General features: G+C 52.0%; 1 protein-coding gene across 8 annotated transcripts in view; it reads left to right on the top strand.

Moving 5' to 3' along the window:
• The window catches only part of SYNE3 (spectrin repeat containing nuclear envelope family member 3), a 111,069-nt gene that overhangs the window by 51,935 nt on the left and 38,808 nt on the right, over positions 1 to 20,326 (top strand). For all 8 annotated transcript variants that reach the window (XR_003731701.2, XM_077941666.1, XM_028851797.2 and 5 more), the window contains 4 exons: positions 6,229 to 6,401; positions 7,768 to 8,077; positions 16,760 to 16,921; positions 18,052 to 18,399. Coding sequence is in view for 7 of the 8 variants with exons in the window: in XM_077941666.1 (XP_077797792.1) it covers positions 6,229 to 6,401; positions 7,768 to 8,077; positions 16,760 to 16,921; positions 18,052 to 18,399 (993 nt within the window). In the remaining variant the exon portion in view is untranslated. The remainder of the gene's footprint in view (positions 1 to 6,228; positions 6,402 to 7,767; positions 8,078 to 16,759; positions 16,922 to 18,051; positions 18,400 to 20,326) is intronic.

Genomic DNA, 20,326 nt, shown 5'->3' with positions numbered 1-20,326 from the left:
CTCGCAAGCTCACACCGGCCTTAGCTCCAGCCACTGTCACCCCTCCCAAGCTCACACCGGCCTTAGCTCCAGCCACTGTCACCCCTCCCAAGCTCACACCGGCCTCAGCTCTCTACACTGTCACATCTCGCAAGCTCACGCCAGCCTTAGCTCCAGCCACTGTCACCCCTCCCAAGCTCACACCGGCCTTAGCTCTCCACACTGTCACCCCTCCCAAGCTCACACCGGCCTTAGCTCCAGCCACTGTTACCCCTCGCAAGCTCACACCGGCCTTAGCTCTCCACACCGTCACCCCTCCCAAGCTCACACCGGCCTCAGCTCTCTACACTGTCACATCTCGCAAGCTCACGCCAGCCTTAGCTCCAGCCACTGTCACCCCTCCCAAGCTCACACCGGCCTTAGCTCCAGCCACTGTCACACCTCGCAAACTCACACCAGCCTTAGCTCCAGTGACTGTCACACCTCGCAAGCTCACGCCAGCCTTAGGTCCAGCCACTGTCACCCTTCACAAGCTCACACCGGCCTTAGGTCCAGCCACTGTGACACCTCACAAGCTCATGCCCTCCTTCGATTGGCCGAAGACCTCCTAGACTTTCCATTGCCAAGCCTTTGTTCACGTGTTGCCTCTGTTAGGAATGCTCTTTTGTTTGGGTCTGCGTGTACACAAGAAATGAAACCCTCCTGTCCGTGCATCTTTCCTGACCAATTTCCCCCTTTCTCAGCCCCAGCTCCTGACCTTCCCTGTCTGTGGGCATCACAGCCCTGCCTGTGTGCTCACTGTGTTAAGGTGCTTAGCATTTCAAACTTTCTACCCTTTGCTGGCAGGTCTTTCCCCGCAGCTGGTGGTTCTGGTTTAAGCAAAGTCAAGGGCGGTCCTTATGAAGACACATTGGCAGGCAGGGTGGACGGGCCCTGGAAGCCAGAGGCAGCACTTCTGTGGGCCCCGAGGGGGTGGGAGTCCAGGCAGAGGGCAGTCATGGCCTGAGCCTTCTGCCACTGTCTCCTCCCACGGGGCTCCGGCATGCTTCATTTATTGTGTGTTTTGCCATTTTCAAAACCAATTTCACAATAAGAAAGAAAACATTTTCCTGTTGCCAGCTGGTAAGAGGGGGCAGCTAGTGCCTCTCGACCTACCCGTGGGACCTGCCCCCAGGTTCTGGGATCTCCCTTGTGCTTCCTCCACCAACTCTGTTAGGCTTGTCTCCAGTGCCTGTTTGCTGCGGTGACGAGGACATGGACTCTGATCCAGTTCTGATCCTTAATAGCCGTGCAGCCGGGGGGATGTCCCATGCCTTCCCGGGACCTCATGTTCCCATCTGTAGAGCAGGAGCGAACCCCCTCAGCCCTCGTGTTCCCAGGGGGTTAAGGGAAACTCCAGAATCCTCATGGGATGGGAGCTTTGTGTAAGGTGTGATTGCAGAACCCATCACTTCTGGGTTGAGAGCTTGGCTACTGGGCCTGCAGGCCTGGGCTCCAAAATCTGCCGTGGCTGTGACACCTCAGGAGGGTTTCCCAGAGCTCTCTGAGCTTCAGCTTGCTTCCGGGGAGAGTGATAGCTGCTGCCTTGCAGGAAGGAGGGAGGATTGAGGAGAATCACTTATAAACACGCTTGTATGCACAGTGCAGGGTATGCTGGCAGAGCTGGCTAAATGGAGGCGATTGTTTCTTGTGGTTTTAGAAGCTGGGATATACAATGTACCAACTGTCCCTGACCATCCCCAGAGCCTCCAGGAGTGGGTCTTAGGAGCTTCCAGCCACACTCCCAGGTCCAGCATAGGTAGTTATTTATTTGTTTATTGAGATGGAGTCTCGCTGTATTGCCCAGGCTGGAGTGCAGTGGCACGATCTCAGGCTCCCTTGTCCTGTATCTGGGTCCTGGCCTGAGCCAGGCAGCTTCCTCACCAGCTTCTGGGCCACCCTCTTGGTCAGGAGCATCCTGGTGTTTCCCAAAGCTTGGTTTCCCAGTGCACTCAACCTTCAATATATCTTACTTCCCTACCTTTGCTCAAATATCCTTCTCCAATTGTCTTTAATTAGAGACCTGCAGGCTTGATGCCAATGCCACCTTCTCCACAAAGCCTTCCTGGATTTCTCCCATCCCTCCTTGAGCTCTCATACAAACTTTGCGGTCTCTTCTGACCCTTTTTGCAGTCATCTACGCTCTTATCTGCAGCCCTCTTTCCTACCAGCTTGTTCATCCAGGACCCTAGCACCCAGCGTAATGCTCAGCTGGGGGTCACCTGGTCTTGGCTGGGTTGAGGGAAAACCCTGATTAACCCCATTCCTCCACTTTCCCGGTCTCCTGATTCTTCTCTCCAAGGTGTTTCCTTACATCTGCTCCCCACCTTCTCCTTGACCTCATTGGCTGCTTCAAATTGGAATAATTTTGTGGCTGCAGTTCAAGTACTTTCTCCCACTTGGCTGCGCAGCCCTTGCCAAGCACTCCTGGACTGTGTCCTTGCTGGTGACGGGCTATAAAAGAACCTCGCACCAGCCAAAGAGTGTAATCATCAGGGCAGTCAGAGTGGAGTCTACTTCTCAACATTTGGCTTTTCCAGCCCAGCCACAGCCTCTGGCCTCCCCTGGCTTCAGGCCTCCAATAAACACCCTACAGGTTGATCTTTCAGGGCAGATGTTTCTTCTCCAAGTCGGGGAAGGCGGCTTGGTGTCTGGCCTGCCTTTGGACCAGCCAGCTCCTCTGCTTTGGTAAAGAAGCATCAAACTCACTCCCTTGAAAAGGCAGCGGGTCTTGGGTCTTTGTGTCCCCCTCTGTCCAGCCTGTGCCTCTTTCATGAGGATAAGAAGGACAAAGGTCCAGGGGCCTGGGGGGACCACACAGTCAGGACACCAGGCTTTGGAGAAGGGGCCATTGTCCACACAGGACATTCCAGACCTGGCTGCTCCTTCTGGGTGTGGCCAAGGGACATGGAATTTCACTTCTTCCCCAGAGTTGTTGGCTCCTGTGATTTTCAGAGCTGGACTCCATCCGAGCTGCAACTGGGAGCAGGTGTGGAGGAGACTTCTCTGGCAGCTACAGAGAATCATTCCTAAGGCTTGTGGTTTCCGTGGGTCCCCAGCTCCCCCGTTTGTAAAATCGGACTTATCGTGATGCCCGTCTTGCTAGCTTGGGGAATATGAGTCTCCTTTCACATTTCTGGGAATCAGAAACATCATCTTACTTTTTTTTTTTTTTTTTTTTTTTTTTTTCCTGAGATGGCATGTTGCTCTGTCACCCAGGCTGGAGTGCAGTGGTGTGATGGCTGGAGTAAAGTGGCGCGATCTCGGCTCACTGCAGCCTCCGCCTCCCGGGTTCAAGCAATTCTCCTTCCTCAGCCTCCTGAGTAGCTGGGATTACAGGTGCACGCTGTCGTGCCCAGGCTAATTTTTGTATTTTTAGTACAGATGGGGTTTCACCGTGTTGGCCAGGATGCTCTCGAACTCCTGACCTTGTGATCTGCCCGCCTCAGCCTCCCAAAGTGTTGGGATTACAGGTGTGAGCCACCGTGCCTGGCCCTTTTTTTCTTATTTTTATTTTTTTAGTGACAGGGTCTTGCTCTGCTGCCCAGGCTGGAGTGCAGTGGTGTGATCATGGCTCACTGCAGCTTCAACTTCCTGGGCTCAAGCAATCTTCCTGACTCAGCCTCTTGAGTAAAAAGGACTATAGGCATATGCCACTATGCCTGGCTAGTTCTGTTTTGTTTTGTTTTGTTTTCATAAAAAAAATGCTTTTGGACAGGTGGGATCTCACTATGTTGCCCAGGGTGATTGCAAACTCCTGGCCTCAGCAATCCTCCTGCCTTGGTCTCCCAAAGTGCTGGGATTACAGGCATGAGTCACCACGTCCGGCCTACTATTATTTTTAATCAAATTAAATCTCTCTCTGAATGGCAACAAATTCATCCTCAGCCATGCTGTGGAACCCTGCCCCTGGGTGGTGTGAAACGTCCTGGGTGGATAATCATATTCAGTCTAGAACATTCCGCACTGATCCTTGGGTCTTCGGGCCACACTGGCCACTATGGTACTTTTGTTTGCCCCATCGTTGCTTGCTGCTGAGAGGGACTAGGGGTCCCTGTCTGGGTATTGCTGTGGCCATCACCCCCTGGGCTCCTGCCACATCCTGCTGCTTGGCCAAACAAACCCTGTTTCCTCTCTTGGGGCGTCTCCCCATTCTTCACTCTCCCTGAGCACCCCCCATGCACATGCACACAGAGAGCCTTTGGAAGGAGCTTGTTTGCCTCACTGTTTGGTAATACACGTAGGAGGGGAAGTCCCTCTATACTGTCATCATCGTCATCATCATCATCATCATCAACGATTATTGTATGGAGTAAAAAAAAAGGATGGGGACCGTTACCCATTTGCACACATTGGGGAAGGGTCTACATAACTGTTCAACAGTTTACAAAGTACACTAACTTATACCCATGTTTAATTCATAGTGTTTTTATTTTATTTTTATTATTTTTAATATTATTTTTTGAAGCAGGACCTCACTCGGGCACCCAGGCTGGAGTGTAGTGGCTTGATCATGGCTCACTGCAGCCTCGACCTCCCAAGCTCAAGCAATCCTCCCACATCAGCCTCCCAAGTAGCTGGGACTACAGGCGTGTGCCACTACATCTGCCTAACTTTTAATTTTTTTTTTGGTAGAAACGTGGTCTCACTGTGTTGTCCAGGCTGGTCTCAAACTCCTAAGCTCAAGCAATTCTCCCGCCTCAGCCTCCCAGAGTGCTGGGATTATAGGCATGCAGCACTGTACCTGGCTAATAGTGTTTTTAAAGTTAATATTATATAACCCTGGGAGATGGACAAGCAGAGATTGTTATCGTTGTCTCAGGATGAAAAAGGGAAATTCAGAGTAGTCTAGTGACCTGCCTGGGGTCACACAGCTGTCAGTGGGGCCGCATTCCACATGGCAGGAGCTCCTCCCTCACCCCAGCCGTGGGGAAGGGTCAGAGACAAGCAGGCTACTGGGAAGCCAGTGTGAGGACACTGACCGCCAGCCCCCGGGGAGACAGGCTGGGAGTCTGAGCTTGAGCTTTAGGCCATGCCTGCTGTTAGTAAAGACAGATCCGAAGATAAGGATAATAATAATAATAGTGAGCAGGTAGTGACTGGGATGCAGTGTGGACTGGGCAGTGTGCTCATGGCTCTCCCTACATTACCTAATGCTTATCTTCCCTCATTCTTAGGCCTAGAGAATGTCACTCCTGTGACAAAGGTCACATCAGTAGTGAGGAGTGGCCCTGGGTTTGGAATCCAGTCATATTTGCCTACAGAGACCAAGCCTTGGCTGCCACTGAATAATAACAGTGGAATAGTAACTGGAATAGTAACATCAATGACAACAGCTAGCATTGCTTGGAGATTTACTCTTTGCTGGACATCATGTGTTGGTCTTGGTCCTCCAAGAAGCTGACACCAAGATGAGATAAAATGTGCATTAGGGGGATCACCCCTGGGAGAATATGGGGAGGAAGGGAACCAGGAGAGGCTGGTCAGAGGGATGGAGATGTGACCCCAAGGCCAGGAGAGCAGGGAGGAAGGAGCAGGGTCAGGAGGGGCCATCTCAGACTGCTGTGGGTTCTAAGGCAGTTAGCAGGAACATGGGCTGTCTGTGAGTTACAGTCACTCACTCAGCATCTCCCAGGAATGGAGCTGCTTCAGTGTCCCGGCTGCTCTTGGTCTCTGGTGGGAGCAGCCTCAGGAGCAAGCCTCTGGTGCAAACTGCAAAAGACAGAGATGATTCTGGAGCCTCAGCTGGACCCCGGGTTGGGCCAGCTCCCTGCTGTCCCCTGAGAGGTAGATTCTCACGCTGTACACTGAGACATGTACCTCACATGCATTTTCTCATCATTTAATCCTGAAAACAATCTGAGAGATAGATGTGATTAATACTTTCTTTTTACAAATGAGGAAACCAAGTCCAAGGAGAGAACAAAACTTGTCTGAGTTCACACTCTAGAAATGGGCTGAGTGGGGAAGGAGGAAGCCATTCGTCGGACAGCACCCAGCATGCTAATCGCCTTTGCTCCCGCCTCTTACCCTCAGAGCTATTAGCAGGTTGCCCAAGACCCCACAAGAAGGGGTGCAGGGGCTGTGATGTGAATCCCAGATCCTCTGGCCTTCGAGTCCTGGCTCTTTGCACCCTGCCACTGTCTTCCCAACGCTGTGCCTGTGTGCCTTTTGCTCAACCCTGGAAACTGGCTTGTGTGTCCACAACAGAAAATATGCCAACTGGAGCCCGAGGGGCGTGTGAAGGTGGACCTGGTGCTACGGATGGCCGAAGCCCTCTTGGCATGCTGCCCTGGGGACCAGAAGCCCGAGATCCTGACCCAGCTGAAGGACATCAAGGCCCAGTGGGAGGAGACGGTCACCTACATGACTCACTGTCACAGGTAGGGCATCCAGGGCCTTTGTCCACAGCCGCCATTGACCCTCCTTGCCCACCGCGACACTAGCTTGGGCCCTCTGCCCAAGAGACATTTCTCTAGTCCTGGGATTCCAGGGGACAGGATATTCTCTTGGGATTAGGGCCAGCCCTGCCTGCCTCTTTCTAATTATAATCAGGTTGAATGATGATAACAGACACTGGGAACCCAGCATGTTTTGCCAACAATTCCTAAGAGACGTAATTACCGTGTGTGCATCCTCCAGAGCATGGCACAGTGGCTCTGGAGAAAGAAGGCCTGGGGCGCTGCTAGCACTGTAGCCAGACTCCCTGCCTGTACCAGGAAGCTGGGTGGTGGTCGGCGGGGACAGGGGGTGGTGGGGAGCAGACACTCGGACAGACCTGGCATTGACTCTTGTCCTGCTGGTTACTTCCTGTGTGGCTTTGGGAAAGTGACCTGACCTCTCTGAACCTCAAGCACCTCCTCTGGACAATGGGAATAATCAAGTGCTCCTTGAAGGTTGTTAGGAGGGTAGAACGGGATAGCAAGTGTCAAGAGCGAGGTACACTGCTTGGCGCAAAGTAGGCCCTCAGTAAACAAGAGCTGCCAGGATCATCTCCATTTTTATAAAGCAAGGATGTGCATGGAGATGGGAATGACTCTTCCCAGTGCTTTCTGTTTTCTAAATCCTCGCACTTGAAATTCCGAACAAAGTGGCTTGATGTTGGCTGGGGAGATAGAGCCACCTCCATGTTAGAGATGGAGAAACTAAGGCACGCGAAGAGGCAGGGTTGCAGAGTGAGTTCACAGCACCCCTGGAACCCACACGCAGGCTCCCAGCCTTCTGTCCCCATTGGGTTCAACAAGCCCACAGATGCAGCGGTGCTTTGCCGCTGCCTGGACACATCCCAGCCGCAGTCTGCTCCTAATATTAGTGGGTGTGCGTGTGCCAGGGGCCTGGAGAAACTGTGTTCAGAGCCCCAGTGCCAGAGAGAAATGATTGGGGGTGTCTGTGCATTGATAGTGGGAGTTCAGGGCCAGGATTTAAGGTGCTGGAGGTAAAGGACTCCCCAAGATGTGTCCCCAAAACTGGTGGTTCTGAGAGAAGGTTTGGAGTCTGAGCTCCCCGTGGCTTCTACCCTCACACAGGGAGCTTATTTACTGGGCAGAGGGTCTTATCCAGTAGGACTGAGGGAGGGTCTAGAATCTGGAGTGTCAACCAGCTGCCCAGGTGACTCAGGGGCCAGAAAGGGCATCATCATGTCCCCAGACCACAGCCCCCTAGTACTGGGGAGGGGGTGGCAGCACGGATCCCCAACCCGGGAGGCAGGTGGCGGGTTCCCTCACAACCTTGAGGTCTCTGTGCCCACAGCCGCATCGAGTGGGTGTGGCTGCACTGGAGCGAGTACCTGCTGGCCCGAGATGAGTTCTACCGCTGGTTCCAGAAGATGATGGTCACCCTGGAGCCCCACATCGAGCTCCAGCTGGGCCTGAAGGAGAAGCAGTGGCAGCTGAGCCACGCCCAGGTGCTGCTGCACAACGTGGACAACCAGGCGGTGCTCCTGGACCGGCTGCTGGAGGAGGCAGCCTCCCTGTTCAACAGGATCGGGGACCCCAGCGTGGATGAAGATGCCCAGAAGAGAATGAAGGCCAAGTATGATGCAGTGAAGGCCAAGGCCCAGGTGAGGGTGAGGCTGAGTGGGCTGCATCTTCACCCACCCATCCATGTATCCACTCTTATCTATCCATTCCAGCCACTGTTTGCCTACTATCAAGCTGTCTACCTCCTGTCAATCTATCTTCCTACTATCAATCCATCTACTCACCTGTTCCCTATCCAACCACCCTCCCATCCATCTACCCACTCACCCATCTACCTCCCCACTAAATCACCAAATCTCCCCTTCACTATCCACCCACACACCACCCCATTCACTTATCTACCCCACCATTTGTTCATCCACGTATCCTGCCACGCATCTGTTGACTCACTCTTCCATCTACTTCCCCGCCAGCCTAACCAATCTCCTATTCATCTCTTCAAACAATTGCCCACCCATTCATCTATCTATCCATTCACCTACCCATCAACCGAGCCACCTCTTCCTCACTCACCCATTCACTCATCCATCTCTCCACTGCCTACCCCTTCACCACCTACCTACCCACTATCGACCGTCACCCACTCGTTTATCCCACCATCCACCCACCTAGCTACCCATCCCCCAACCCTCACCTACCTAGTCTTCCACCACCCCCTCACTCATCCACCATTATCTACCATCCAGACACCCAGTGTTGCGCAGTGCTTAATATACATATGGGTGTGTTGACCGACTGGTGGACTGTTATGTTCACTTTGATCCAAACAGCTTCCCCCCTTCTCCTCCTTTCTCTCTCTTCCTCTCTCCCTCCTCCCCTCCCTTCCTCCTTCTACCCTTTAGTCCTTCTCCTTCAGTGTTTCCTCCTTGCTCTCTCTTGCCCTTGCCCCAGTCCCTCTGTCCATCCCCTGTCTACATTTCCTCAACCCATTCTTGCCTTAATTAGGAAACAGTTCATTGAGTTACCAAGTCCAATTATATTTTTTAGAAATTTCATTTGGTTCTGTATTATGTCTCCCTGTTCTTTTTAATACATTTTGTCATTTTCCCCCTGAGATTTTGCATTCCTCCCCGATATAGCTTATATTTGCAATCATTCTAAACATACGTATTTTACAGTCTCCATCAGATTGTTCTAGTGGCTGAAGTTCCAGGGTCTAAGGCTGAAGCTCCATGTCAGGCACCTGTGTGTCCCCTGACATGGTGGATTGTTTCCTTGGGAGGCGTCGTCCTTTTGAGCTCTGAGCTCAGCCTAAGCAGGCTGTGTCTGCAGAAGCCCACGGCTGGGACACCGCCTGAGAGTGGCTTTCTGTTGGCTTCAGCCGGGCTCCCCCGGAGGTTTATCTTCATGACTCCTATTTTTATGTCAGTGAATTGGCTTGGGGGTTCCCAGATCAAGCAGATATTGTAAACGTGAACCCCAAGCCAGAATCATGCAACAGGCCCCAACTCCATATTCTGAAGGGTGATTGGGTTTTTTGTTTGTTTGTTTGTTTGTTTGTTTGTTTTCAGGCCGAGGCTAAAACACACAAGTTTCCTTCTTGAATTGTGTTTGTAACAGTTTTTTTTTTCTACTTCACCCTTTGGCTAGTGGGGGCGGGCAGTCACTTGAGGCTCTCTTTTTGCAGTGGTCTCTGTTGCCTCTGAGCCCAAAGTCTCACTTCTTACCCTAAGCCTGAGCATTAAACCCAAGCTTCTAGTAACCAAGACTTCAGGCACCTGTGTGAGCTTCACAGGGTGGTTTCCTGGGCATCTTTACTTCTGGCCCATGGGAAGGTCTCTTCCCTGGGTGTGACGTGGGTCTGCATTGAAACAGTGTTTGCTATGTTACATTTTATCTGGCATTTCTGGCTCTCTAGTCGGCTGTAGAGCTGGAATTGGACGTCTCCTGGGTTCTTCATGCTGACGGTTTAAGGGAAGTAAGCTCTATGATAAGCAGAGCTAGAGAATCCACCAGGAACAGGACTCTGGCGCTTGGGAAGGGACTTGGATTCCAAGCCAGGCACTGCTGCTTCCCAGCTGTGTGGCCTCAGGGCAGCTCACCTGACCCGCACCCTGGTTGTGGGGGCTGTATGGTTACATGTGAGCTCTTTGAAAACTGGCAAGCATTTTGCCAATATAAAGAATGACTTCTACTCTCAGTAGCAGTGAGAATAAATAGTAACAACAGTGGCTCTTTGCCATGCAGCAGGTGCTCAGAACTATCTATTGAAATAATGAGAGCTCCACCCCTGCAGTTTGAAGGCAAGCAACCCCCAGGGCCACAGAGAGAAGCGACAGGAGGCTCCAGGAGACTGCACAAGGTCCCGAATGGATGGGATTCGACTTGGTTCTTGCAGAGGCAGCCAACTGGCCCTCATCCGGTCCTGCCAAGTCCTGTGTGGCACAGGCAGGCTTCATGGAAGTTCTCTCTCACTCCAGGTCTGCCCCTCTGGCCCAGCTGGGACAGGTGCCTGGCTCCACAGCCTCTTTGCTGTGACTTTACAGGAAACAGGTGCTCGTGCCAATCAGCAGAGAGCGCCTGGTGCAGGGTGTAGAGATGAGATCAAAAGTTGTTGGTGTGTGTGCAGGTTTGCATGTATGTGCGTGGGTGTGTGTGCATGTTTGTATGTGAGGGTGGATGCTGGGGTGCTGAGTGAGCATCAATTCCGGCCCAGATGCTGAAATGATTGCCTCTAAGAGCCTCATTTTCATTCCCGGAGGCTCTCCCCTCACATGATCCAAAACACTATAGATACCATAGCTCTTATTAGTGAGAGCTGTTTTTTCTAACCGTTTCCTGTCTCTGACCTCATCTGCTCCCCCAACCTTTCTATGAAGTAGATGGAGAAGCTGTTATTGAACTCTTTTTTTTTTTTTTTTCTGAGACTGAGTTTCACTCTTGTTGCCCAGGCTGGAGTACAATGGCACGATGTCAGCTCACCGCAACTTCCTCCTCCCAGTTTCAAGTGGTTCTCCTCCCTCAGCCTCCCGAGTAACTGGGATTACAGGCATGCACCACCACGCCTGGCTAATTTTTTTAGTAGAGATGGGGGGGGGTCTCTCCATGTTGGTCAGGCTGGTCTTGAACTCCCGACCTCAGGTGATCCACCTTGGCCTCCCGAAGTGCTGGGATTACAGACGTAAGCCACTGTACCCGACCTTTTGGACTCATTTTTTAGATTAAAAAACATTCTATGTGTCAGACACCAGCGGCCCAGTAGAAAAAGCCAGAGGTGCTTGCGACTCCTAAGGTGGTACTCCCTGCAGCTGCACCTCAGGTCCTGGGTGAGTGCCTGCACCTGTGACCATCAGGATGCGCTGGGGCCCCGGGTGCTTCTGTGGTCGGGCTGGGACAGTGAAAGGCAGGTTTGAGCTGCTGAAGAGGGAGCCCTTGCGTCCAGGGCTCTCAAGAGGCAAAGGCCCACGTGGCAGTGTCCTGGGGCAGGAGCGTGGGAGCCTGCGTCATGTGCGGAGACAGCAGTGATGGGGGAGATTTGGGGGACGGTGAGGGGGAGGCTGCCTCCATGGTGGAAGCCCTTGGAGTTGCCAGATGGCTGGCCAATGCTGATGCCAATGTGGAAATGGGGTGCTGTTGTTTGTGGGGTGGCTGGACCCTGCATGGAGAAGTGAATTCAGTTTTGGCTTTCTCAGCTGTTGGTTGAAGGCCCCTGATGAAGTGTTCCTGCAAGCTTGAGGACTTTGTTCTCACTCACAGGGAGCCGGGTCAGCTCTTAGACAGGAGAGCTGTGGTGTACCCTGGGGGTGTTTCCTGCCTCTATAAGCTGGTCGTGGGGAGGACTGAGGGGTAGGTGGGGAGGGGCTAGGCAGACCCCTACGGCCCCTTTGATCTTGTATTCAGAAGGTGTGAGCATGCATTTGTAAGGTATGAGGATCTATAGCATCCACCAGATTCTATGGATGGAGCTTTCGTGGATCCAGAGGGTGCTATGTTCTTCCTAAGCCTGAGAGGCTCCTGAGAGGGGCAAACTTTTCCATCGCCCTTGGCTGGAGATTTAACCACCCAATCCTAAGCTCCTCATCAGCAAGGTAGGATGCAGTCCCAGGCGTCGACCTCCTGGGTGTCCCCAGCCCTCCAGCCCCAGACAAAGGGGGAGGATTCCAGCCTTATCCCAAGGTGGGTGGGGACTCCACATACCTAGCAGCCCACAGGGATCCTTGATGGACCCGGCCTCCCAGTCCCTGCTGTGAACATTTGATGAAGATCTCCCCTGCATAAAAGGTCTCTCTGAGGGCAGTCCTCTGACTCCAGCAACAGATCTGTCCTGGTGCCTTCCTGGGGATCCAGGCCTGGCTTCGGGGTGGGATTGGTGTCTAGGTTCAGATTAGTGCTCTTACTTTTACCTATGAGAGCCCATTGCCACTGCTTGCCGTGCTAGGAACAGGCCACTGCTCCAACGAGGACAACCCATTTTTGATGTCCAACATGTTAATTAGCACAGCCTCTAGGGTTGATGGGGACAGAGCCACAGAAGCACCATGGGGTCCTCCCTGAACTGGAGCCTTTGTGACCACCTGATGGAGGGAGATTCTTGACTAGGGCCAAGGCTAAGCCCAGAGGGGAGCAATGGCACATTATCACCCCACAGCGTTTGCAAGTGAAGTGTAGACAGGGCAGGCTGGCTGCGGGGAGGGGCTTGCTTGTTTGTTTTTAATCCTGATTTAGTTTTCCCAAAGGCAGGCACATGGCAGCATCCTCACCCCCCGCTGCTGCCCGTGGCGGCCCTCACAGAAGGCGCGTCTGTCTGGCATCTTGGCCGTGAACCAGAGCTGCTTGTGATGAATCAGAGCTGCTCGTGCAGCCCTTTGCAGGGGCATAAATCCACACCACCCTTGTTAATTGGTTGAGTTTTGACATTTCTGACAGCTCTGCCCGCCGCAGATGGTGTAATTGCTGGGGCTAACAAGAAGGTTGAGCACCTTCCCGTTTGTCACCCTGTCATTCTCCAGCACGGCTGGATTCTGCCCTGTTACTGTTATGCCTGGCGCAGGTCTCAGCTGGATCCCCGCACCTCCTGCCAAGGTCCCCTCTGAGCACCTGCTCCCCATCACACAGACTTTTATTTACCCTGGACTTCTCCAGGTGCCAGCACCTCATCCTTCACACCCTGGGGGCTGTGGCCGGCACTTCCATGGGATAGTTCACTCCCAGCTGTGTCTATCACCATCAGCGCGGCCAGGGGCCCAGCATTCAGCCTCCGCCTGTTACTCCTGACCCGCTTTGTTTCATGAATGAGCCTTTCCTGTGGATGGAGGAGGCTCCAGGAGAGGTTTGACGGATTTAAATAACCCTGCAGGAAGGGAAGCCAGCAGGGGAGCTTGCGGAGGCCTCGGAGCCATCCTTAGGGCTGCAGGCGGAAAGCATGAAGGGCACCACACCCACCCCCGTCCCCCGCCGCCCCCCCCCCCCACGCTTGCTCCACTTTCAGATTCAAGCAGGGCCCACGTTTTGTAAGAATTTTGTCTTTCTTTATTCAAGTTGTAAACTATTTCAATTACTATAACTTTAAAATAGGCTTTTGACTGGGCGAGGTGGCTCACGCCTGTAATTCCAGCACTTTGGGAGGCTGAGGCGGGTGGATCACTTGAGGTCAGGAGTTCGAGACCAACCTAGCCAACATGGTGAAACCCCATCTCTTCTAAAAATACAAAAAAAAAAAAAAAAAAAAAGAAAAGAAAAGAAATAAAAGAGAATAAAAGCTAGACATCATGGTGCACCCCTGTAATCCCAGCTACTTGGGAGGCTGAGGCATGAGAATCGCTTGAACCCAGGAGGCAGAGGTTACAGTGAGCCAAGACCAGGCCATTGTACTCCAGTCTAGGGGACAGAGCGGGTCACTGTTTCAAAAAATAAGAAATAAAAATAAGTTTCTAAATAAGAATGTATGGTGCCTCCCATGTTATTTCTGTTTTTCACAACCCCAGTTGGAGTGCTCAACATTTGTTATTGTTGTTGTTATTTTTTGAGACAGAGTCTTATTCTGTCAGGTGAGATAGGCTGGAGTGCAGTAGTGCAGTCACAGCTCACTGCAGCCTCTACCTCCCGGGCTCAAGCAATCCTCCCGCCTCAACCTCCCAAGTAGCTGGAACTACAAGCGTGCTTCACAAACCCAGCTAATCTTTAAATTTTTTGTAGAGATGCCATATCACTATGTTTCCAAGGCTGGTCTCGATCTCCTGGGCTCAAGCGATCCTCCTGCCTCAACCTCCCAAAGTGCTGGGATTACAGACATGAGCCACCATGCCCAGCCTTGAGAGAACTTCTCAGCTCTCTACGGAAGGGCTTGGTCCTAAGCCTGGGCTTCCCGTTTCTAAAATGGGGATATTTTCTTCTACTTGCAGTGGTGGTTGCAAGGTTTATATGAATTCATATTTCTAGATTCGGTGAGGAGCTTCCCAAAGAAGAGAAAGGCATGTCTGAAAGAGCTAAGGGTGCATTTCAGATGCATTTGCCCGTTCACTCTGCCCAGCTGAGAATGTCTGACTTAGCTTGATGGATGGTCAGAACCCTCCTGGACAGGGCCTGGCTCCACGATGAAGAGCTGAGGTCAGCCAGCTATGGTTCATGCACCACCTCCAGCCCATTCCTAGCTTCAGCCTCAGCCTCCCGAGTAGCTGAGACTACAGGTGCACACCACCACACCCGGATAATGTGTTTATTTATTTTTTATAAAAATGAGGTCTGACTGTGTTGCCTAGGCTAGTCTTGAACTCCTGGGCTCAAGGAATCCTCCTGCCTCAACCTCCCAAAATGCTGGGATTATAAGCATGAGCTAGAATGGCTTTTATATTTTCAAACGGTTGGGAAAAAATGAAAGCCAAATATTTCTTGATGTGTGAAAATGACATGAAAAACATTTCAGTGTTCATAATTAAAGTTTTATTGGAATGCAGCCATTCTTTTCACGTTATCTGCAGCTACTCATGTGCTACAACAGAAGTTGCATGCCGGCGATGGAGGAGCTCCATATGGCAGGCCAAGCTAAAAGCATTTCCTGGGTGGCCCTTGACAGAAACAGTCAATGATTTTGGAGTCTGACACTTGCTGTTGGAATCTTTTCTGCAAGAAAAAAATCTTTTCTGCAAGAGAGTTCTGTGACATCCCAACTCCAGTCTGGACATTTGCAGAAGAGGAGGGTTTTGTGATTGATTATTAAATAAGACAATGCTTTGAAGTTTCACGCACACCTAGCATAGGTGCTTATTGAATGAGTCTCCTTTTTCCCTTTTCTTGGCTCTCTTTGGAAACTTCCCTCCGATGGCAAACACTCCAGATTTGTGCTTCCTGCCATTCAGGAAGCGTTCCCGGAGCATGCCCTGAGCTAGACCCCGGGAGATGAAATAACAGGGGCAGCCTTTTTTCTAGGGGCCTCCTGGATCCCCCAGTGGGTGATGATGCCATGGACAACTGCTGTGATGAAGTTGCATCCCAGTGGTTTGGGAACGCAGACGGAAGGCCGTTAATTCAGCCTGGGGCAATGGGCACAGCCTCAAGAGTGAGAAGGGAGCCTGGGGTTAGTATTGCAGGTGGGCACCCGCTGGGGGTGTCAGAAGAGCTTGGAGAAGGCAGGAGATGATCAGCAATGCCTCGAGGTTGTTAAGCGCTTACCAGTTGCCAGTCTCTGTTTTGGGAGCTGTGTGAGCTCTGGCCCATTTCATCTCACTTTCTCCCAATGAGGCAGGTGTTATTAACCATACCATATGGATGAGGGGACTTGGGCACAGAAGGGTTAATTAGGTGCCTAAGGTGGGGCCAAGGTTCAAGCCACAGGCGGTGGGATCCCAACCCCAGGGTCCTGACTGCTGGACCACAGAGCTACATCATGGGGACCTGTCCTTGAAATGATAGGCTACAAGGATTGGACTTGGGCCTGGGGCCAGTGGGGAGCCATGAAGGAATATGGGGAGACAGCACTGTGATCAGGGCGTGTTTTGAAAAACTTAGTCTCTAGGAGTACAGTCTGGCTCATAGCAGGGACACCATCATTTTTCCAAATGTCAGCCACCCTCAGGACATCATCTTGCCCCTGTGTTGTTAAGACCTTTGGTGGGACTGGCTGAAAATAGAGATGACTCCAACCCATGCAATACATATCACCGTATTCATGGGGAAATGGGGCAACTTGCCATTGATTTGCACACCCTGTGGACACTGTTGTGTAATGGAGCTAGAAATACTGGTTTCTAGCATTCAACCCAGCTCAGATTGAATCTTGGCACTTTCCTAGCTGGGTGCCCTTGGGCAAATCGCTTTATCTCTCTGTATCTTGGTGTCCTCATCTGTCAAACTGGGATTGTAATGGTACCACCTTATGGAGTGGTCAGGAGAGTTCGCTGAGCTCGTGTGTGTCAAGCTCTTAGAGCAATGCCCAGCACCTTGGTGAGTGCTCAAAACGATAGTGTGATGTAGTAGTAGTAGTAGTGCTAATGTTGTTGCTGCTGCCGCGCCTCAGTCTTGAATGCCACTCCTAGGATGTGGCAAACAAGAAAACCAGCTGCATAGTGACAGGGCCCAGTGCCAACATGCTCTGGTCTCCAAAGCCAAGTCTCTTGGCATATTGCTTGTAAGGCAGAACAGAGTATCTGAGAGCTCTTTGTGTCTAGAGAAAGGGCTGGGGGTTGGTTGCACCTCCTGCCAACACACACAATCACAGACACACACACACACACACACACACACACAGAGGCAGGCTACGGGTTTTCTGGCCTTTGGGCTGTCTGGGCTGGGGACCCTCATGGCTGGTGATTCTCCTCCTCCTGCAGGACCGGGTAGATCTGCTGGAGCAGGTAGCCCAGGAGCATGAGGATTACCAGGCAGGCGTGGACGAGTTCCAACTGTGGCTGAAGGCGGTGGTGGAGAAGGTGAATGGCTGCCTCGGGCGGAAATGCAAGCTGCCTATCACACAGCGCCTCTCCACACTGCAGGTAATCCCCAGCTGTGTCTCAACCAGAGGGACCCTAGGGACACTCACAGAGGGTGGATTCTATGGCATAGTTTCTTTAATAGGACAGTGCTCGGTGCCACAGAATATATAAGTACCCACAGACCCCCGTGAGGAGAAGCGTGGAATCTAGTCTAAACGCTTGGGTCCTCAGAGGCTTTATGGAAATCCCTGGCCAGCAGAGCATTTGGAAACCCAGGACCACAGAAGCACGGTCTAGGCCAGTGGTCTCAAATGGGAGGCATTTGGCAGTATCTAGAGACTCCTCATCCCGAGGAAAATCTTTGGCAATGTCCTAAGAGGGTAGAGGGGGTGGATGCTGCTACTGCATCAGGTGGCGGCCAGGGGTGCTGCAAAACCACTGTACAGTGCACAGGACAGCCCCACACAGCACAGAGCAATCAGCCCACGTGGCAATGGTGCCAAGGGAGAAGAACCGTGGTGCAGGCACCAGGTCTGCCTTCGGGAGAGTGAGCTCCCCACTTTTCACCTGCTGTGTGGCTTTCAGTGAGCCCCTGACTCCCTCCACAAAGTGAGTGGGTAGAATGTCTTTAATAATTCAAGAAGCACTTGATAAATTTTGCCACAACTGTGCAGTACCTGAACTATTTCTTTAATATTTGTATTTAAATGGGCTCTTTTTTTAAAAAAAAAAAACTGATGATTATTTATTTAGAAAGAAAACATCTCACTGTCATAAATGGAAAAGATGGTGCCGATTCCAAATGGGCAGATAACCACACAAATAAATACAATGAAACCGAATGGAGCCTTTGGTTCTGTTTGGCTCCACACTGTTTCCAGCTGAAGGTGTGGAAAGGAAGATAAACAAATGTCAGAAAGTGTTCAAGACAGAAGCACCCAACAGTGACTTCCTCCTTGACTTAATCAAATGGCTTGAAAAAGACTTATGGGGAAGGAATAAGGTTCTCAGGTGGTGAGTCCATGCTGCTTAAGGCAGACAGTCCAGCCCTTGGGAAGGCCCCTCTGGCTCTAACACGGGACTCTAGGAATCAGTGTTTTACAGGGCAGTCCTAGGTCTGCTCTGGAAGATGCACCAACTGTTTTCTTTTTCCCTGCCTGTTTTTCCCTCACCCCCGCTACCCTCTTCAGGACATTGCCAAAGATTTTCCCAGGGGCGAGCAGTCTCTGGAGAGGCTGGAGGAGCAGTCTGTGGGCGTCATTCGGAACACCTCTCCTTTGGGTGCAGAGAAGATCACCGGAGAACTGGAAGAGATGAGGAAAGTTCTGGAGAAGCTGCGCGCCCTCTGGGAGGAGGAGGAGGAGCGGCTGCGGGGCCTGCTGCAGTCCAGGGGAGCCTTTGAGCAGCAGATTAAGCAGCTGGAGGCCGAGCTCAGCGAGTTCGGGATGGTCCTGCAGAGGCTGGCCCAGGAGGGTCTGCAGCCTGCGGTGAAGGCGGGGACCGAGGATGAGCTGGTGGCCCACTGGAGACGCTACTCGGTAAGCGTGTCTGGCCGAGTCACGAAGCCCGGGTTGCCGTCTATGCCCCAGGGTCCTGGCACTCAGACCTCCTCTGTGATGGAGAATCGGGCTGAGCCCTGAGCACACTCACTCTGCTTCTCCAGGATTCTTGATATCTCAGCTCCCTGAGTGGGGAGTAGACAAGGTGGATGTTTATCCCCATTTTCTGGAGGAGGAGGCTGGGGCCTGCAGAGATTTTTTTCCCCCAGCATCCCTAGAGTCACCTGGTGGGTCTGTGAATAAATAACAGCAGAGGTGGATGAGGCAGCCAGGGTTGGGCCTCAAAGCTAGTCTCTTGCCCAGTGGTGGGATAAGATGTGGGCTTCCTCTGCGTGGAACAGGGAATATTGGATCAGAAGGGGAAACTCTTAGTGTGGAGATGATGGGGAACAAACATGGGCCTCTGGGAGGCCAAGCAGCAGAGGCCCACGGTGGCGGGGGTGCTTCCCAGACCAGACACGACATCCCATCAGAGGTTCCCCAACCCTCCCTGCAGGTGTACGCACCGAAGCTTGACTTGTGGATAAAGAGCATTTTAAAATAATAAGCAACGGCCCTCCCCACCTCTGTCTGTATATATTGTTAACTCAGGATCACGACTCCATGAGAGGCGATATCTCCAAGGGAAGCCATCCCAGATCTTACCTGCACTCTGCCACCGTTGTTATATTTTTCCTCTTCTTTCTAATCTTTGCCCATATGCAACAATATTTTTTGTAGGGAGAAACAAAGGGCACGTATTCTTCAGGGCTGTCTTCTCGTTCGATCTTGTAGCAGAACAGGTTATCCTGCAGTGATCACCTTCCTGCAAAGGGAACTGTCCCCCCCTTTAGGACTGTGTGCCTCAATGCTCGTTGGAGGTGATATGGCACAGTGGTGAGGGATGGGGACTTTGGGGCCAGACTAGCTGGGTTTAAGTCCTAGTTTCTCTCCTTGCTAACCGAGTGGCTTTGGGAAAATTACTTTAACTTCTGTTATGTGTGAAATGAAGCACTGAGAGGCTGGGAGACTTGCCCGTGGTTATATATCCAATAGGTGGAGATAGGGATTTTAACTCGAACCCACGTAATCTGACTAAAGGTCATATGCTTCCAACCACTGGGCCAGCTCGGGGCTCCCAGTTCTAGAAAATTAACATAGCAAGAGGAACAGACCAGGAATCCAGACATCAGTGGGTCTGTCCCCTCCGGGACTGCAACCCTGGGATGCTCCCGAGAGAGCAGAGGGCTGGGTATGACTTGCGTTATCCCTCTGCTGGTCAGAACGGGACCCTTGTCTGTTTCAGGGAGACTGTTTTCATCGAACGTTGAAGTCAGGGTGGATTTGTGGCTTATCCAGTGTCAGGTCAGAAATGCAACTACCTGGCAGGGTCCACCCTCCTGAGCCTCCCAAGGAATCAGCAAACTAAACCTGATAACAGGACAGGTCCCAGCACGGCATGTCAGAGCTAGAAGGGATGCGGTCTTATTTTTACAAGGAGGGAAGTGAGCCCAGAAAAAGGTCATGCTTAGCCAGGCCACCCAGCCATGGGGCAGCATCCTTCCCAGGAATGAGGGCCCTGGGTGTTCCTGTACTGCCTCAAGTTGATGATGGGCCTTCCAGTGGCCGGGACAGGCCCCTCTCCAGGGCAGCCCCCAGTCTTGCTCACCCTCTGCACCCTTGCGCTTCTTTGGCTGAATTCCTGCTGGCCAGCCAGCTTTCCTGACCACGGATATGCTGGGCTTCTTCATGAATGATTTTCAACCTGCCAGTTCCCACAAACCAACTGTGTCTGGTCTGTGAAAACTTTCATAGACGTCATTATATGTGCTAACTAATTGAATAGCGATAGGAATATTTTTGAGAATGAACAGGGCTGGCTGGGCAGATTTGGTGTCCTTCTGCCTACATAGTGGCAGCCGCTATG

Source organism: Macaca mulatta, chromosome 7 (genome assembly GCF_049350105.2).
Source record: "Macaca mulatta isolate MMU2019108-1 chromosome 7, T2T-MMU8v2.0, whole genome shotgun sequence".
In the NCBI taxonomy this organism is placed as follows: domain Eukaryota; kingdom Metazoa; phylum Chordata; class Mammalia; order Primates; family Cercopithecidae; genus Macaca; species Macaca mulatta.
This window is presented reverse-complemented; position numbering and strand designations above follow the sequence as displayed.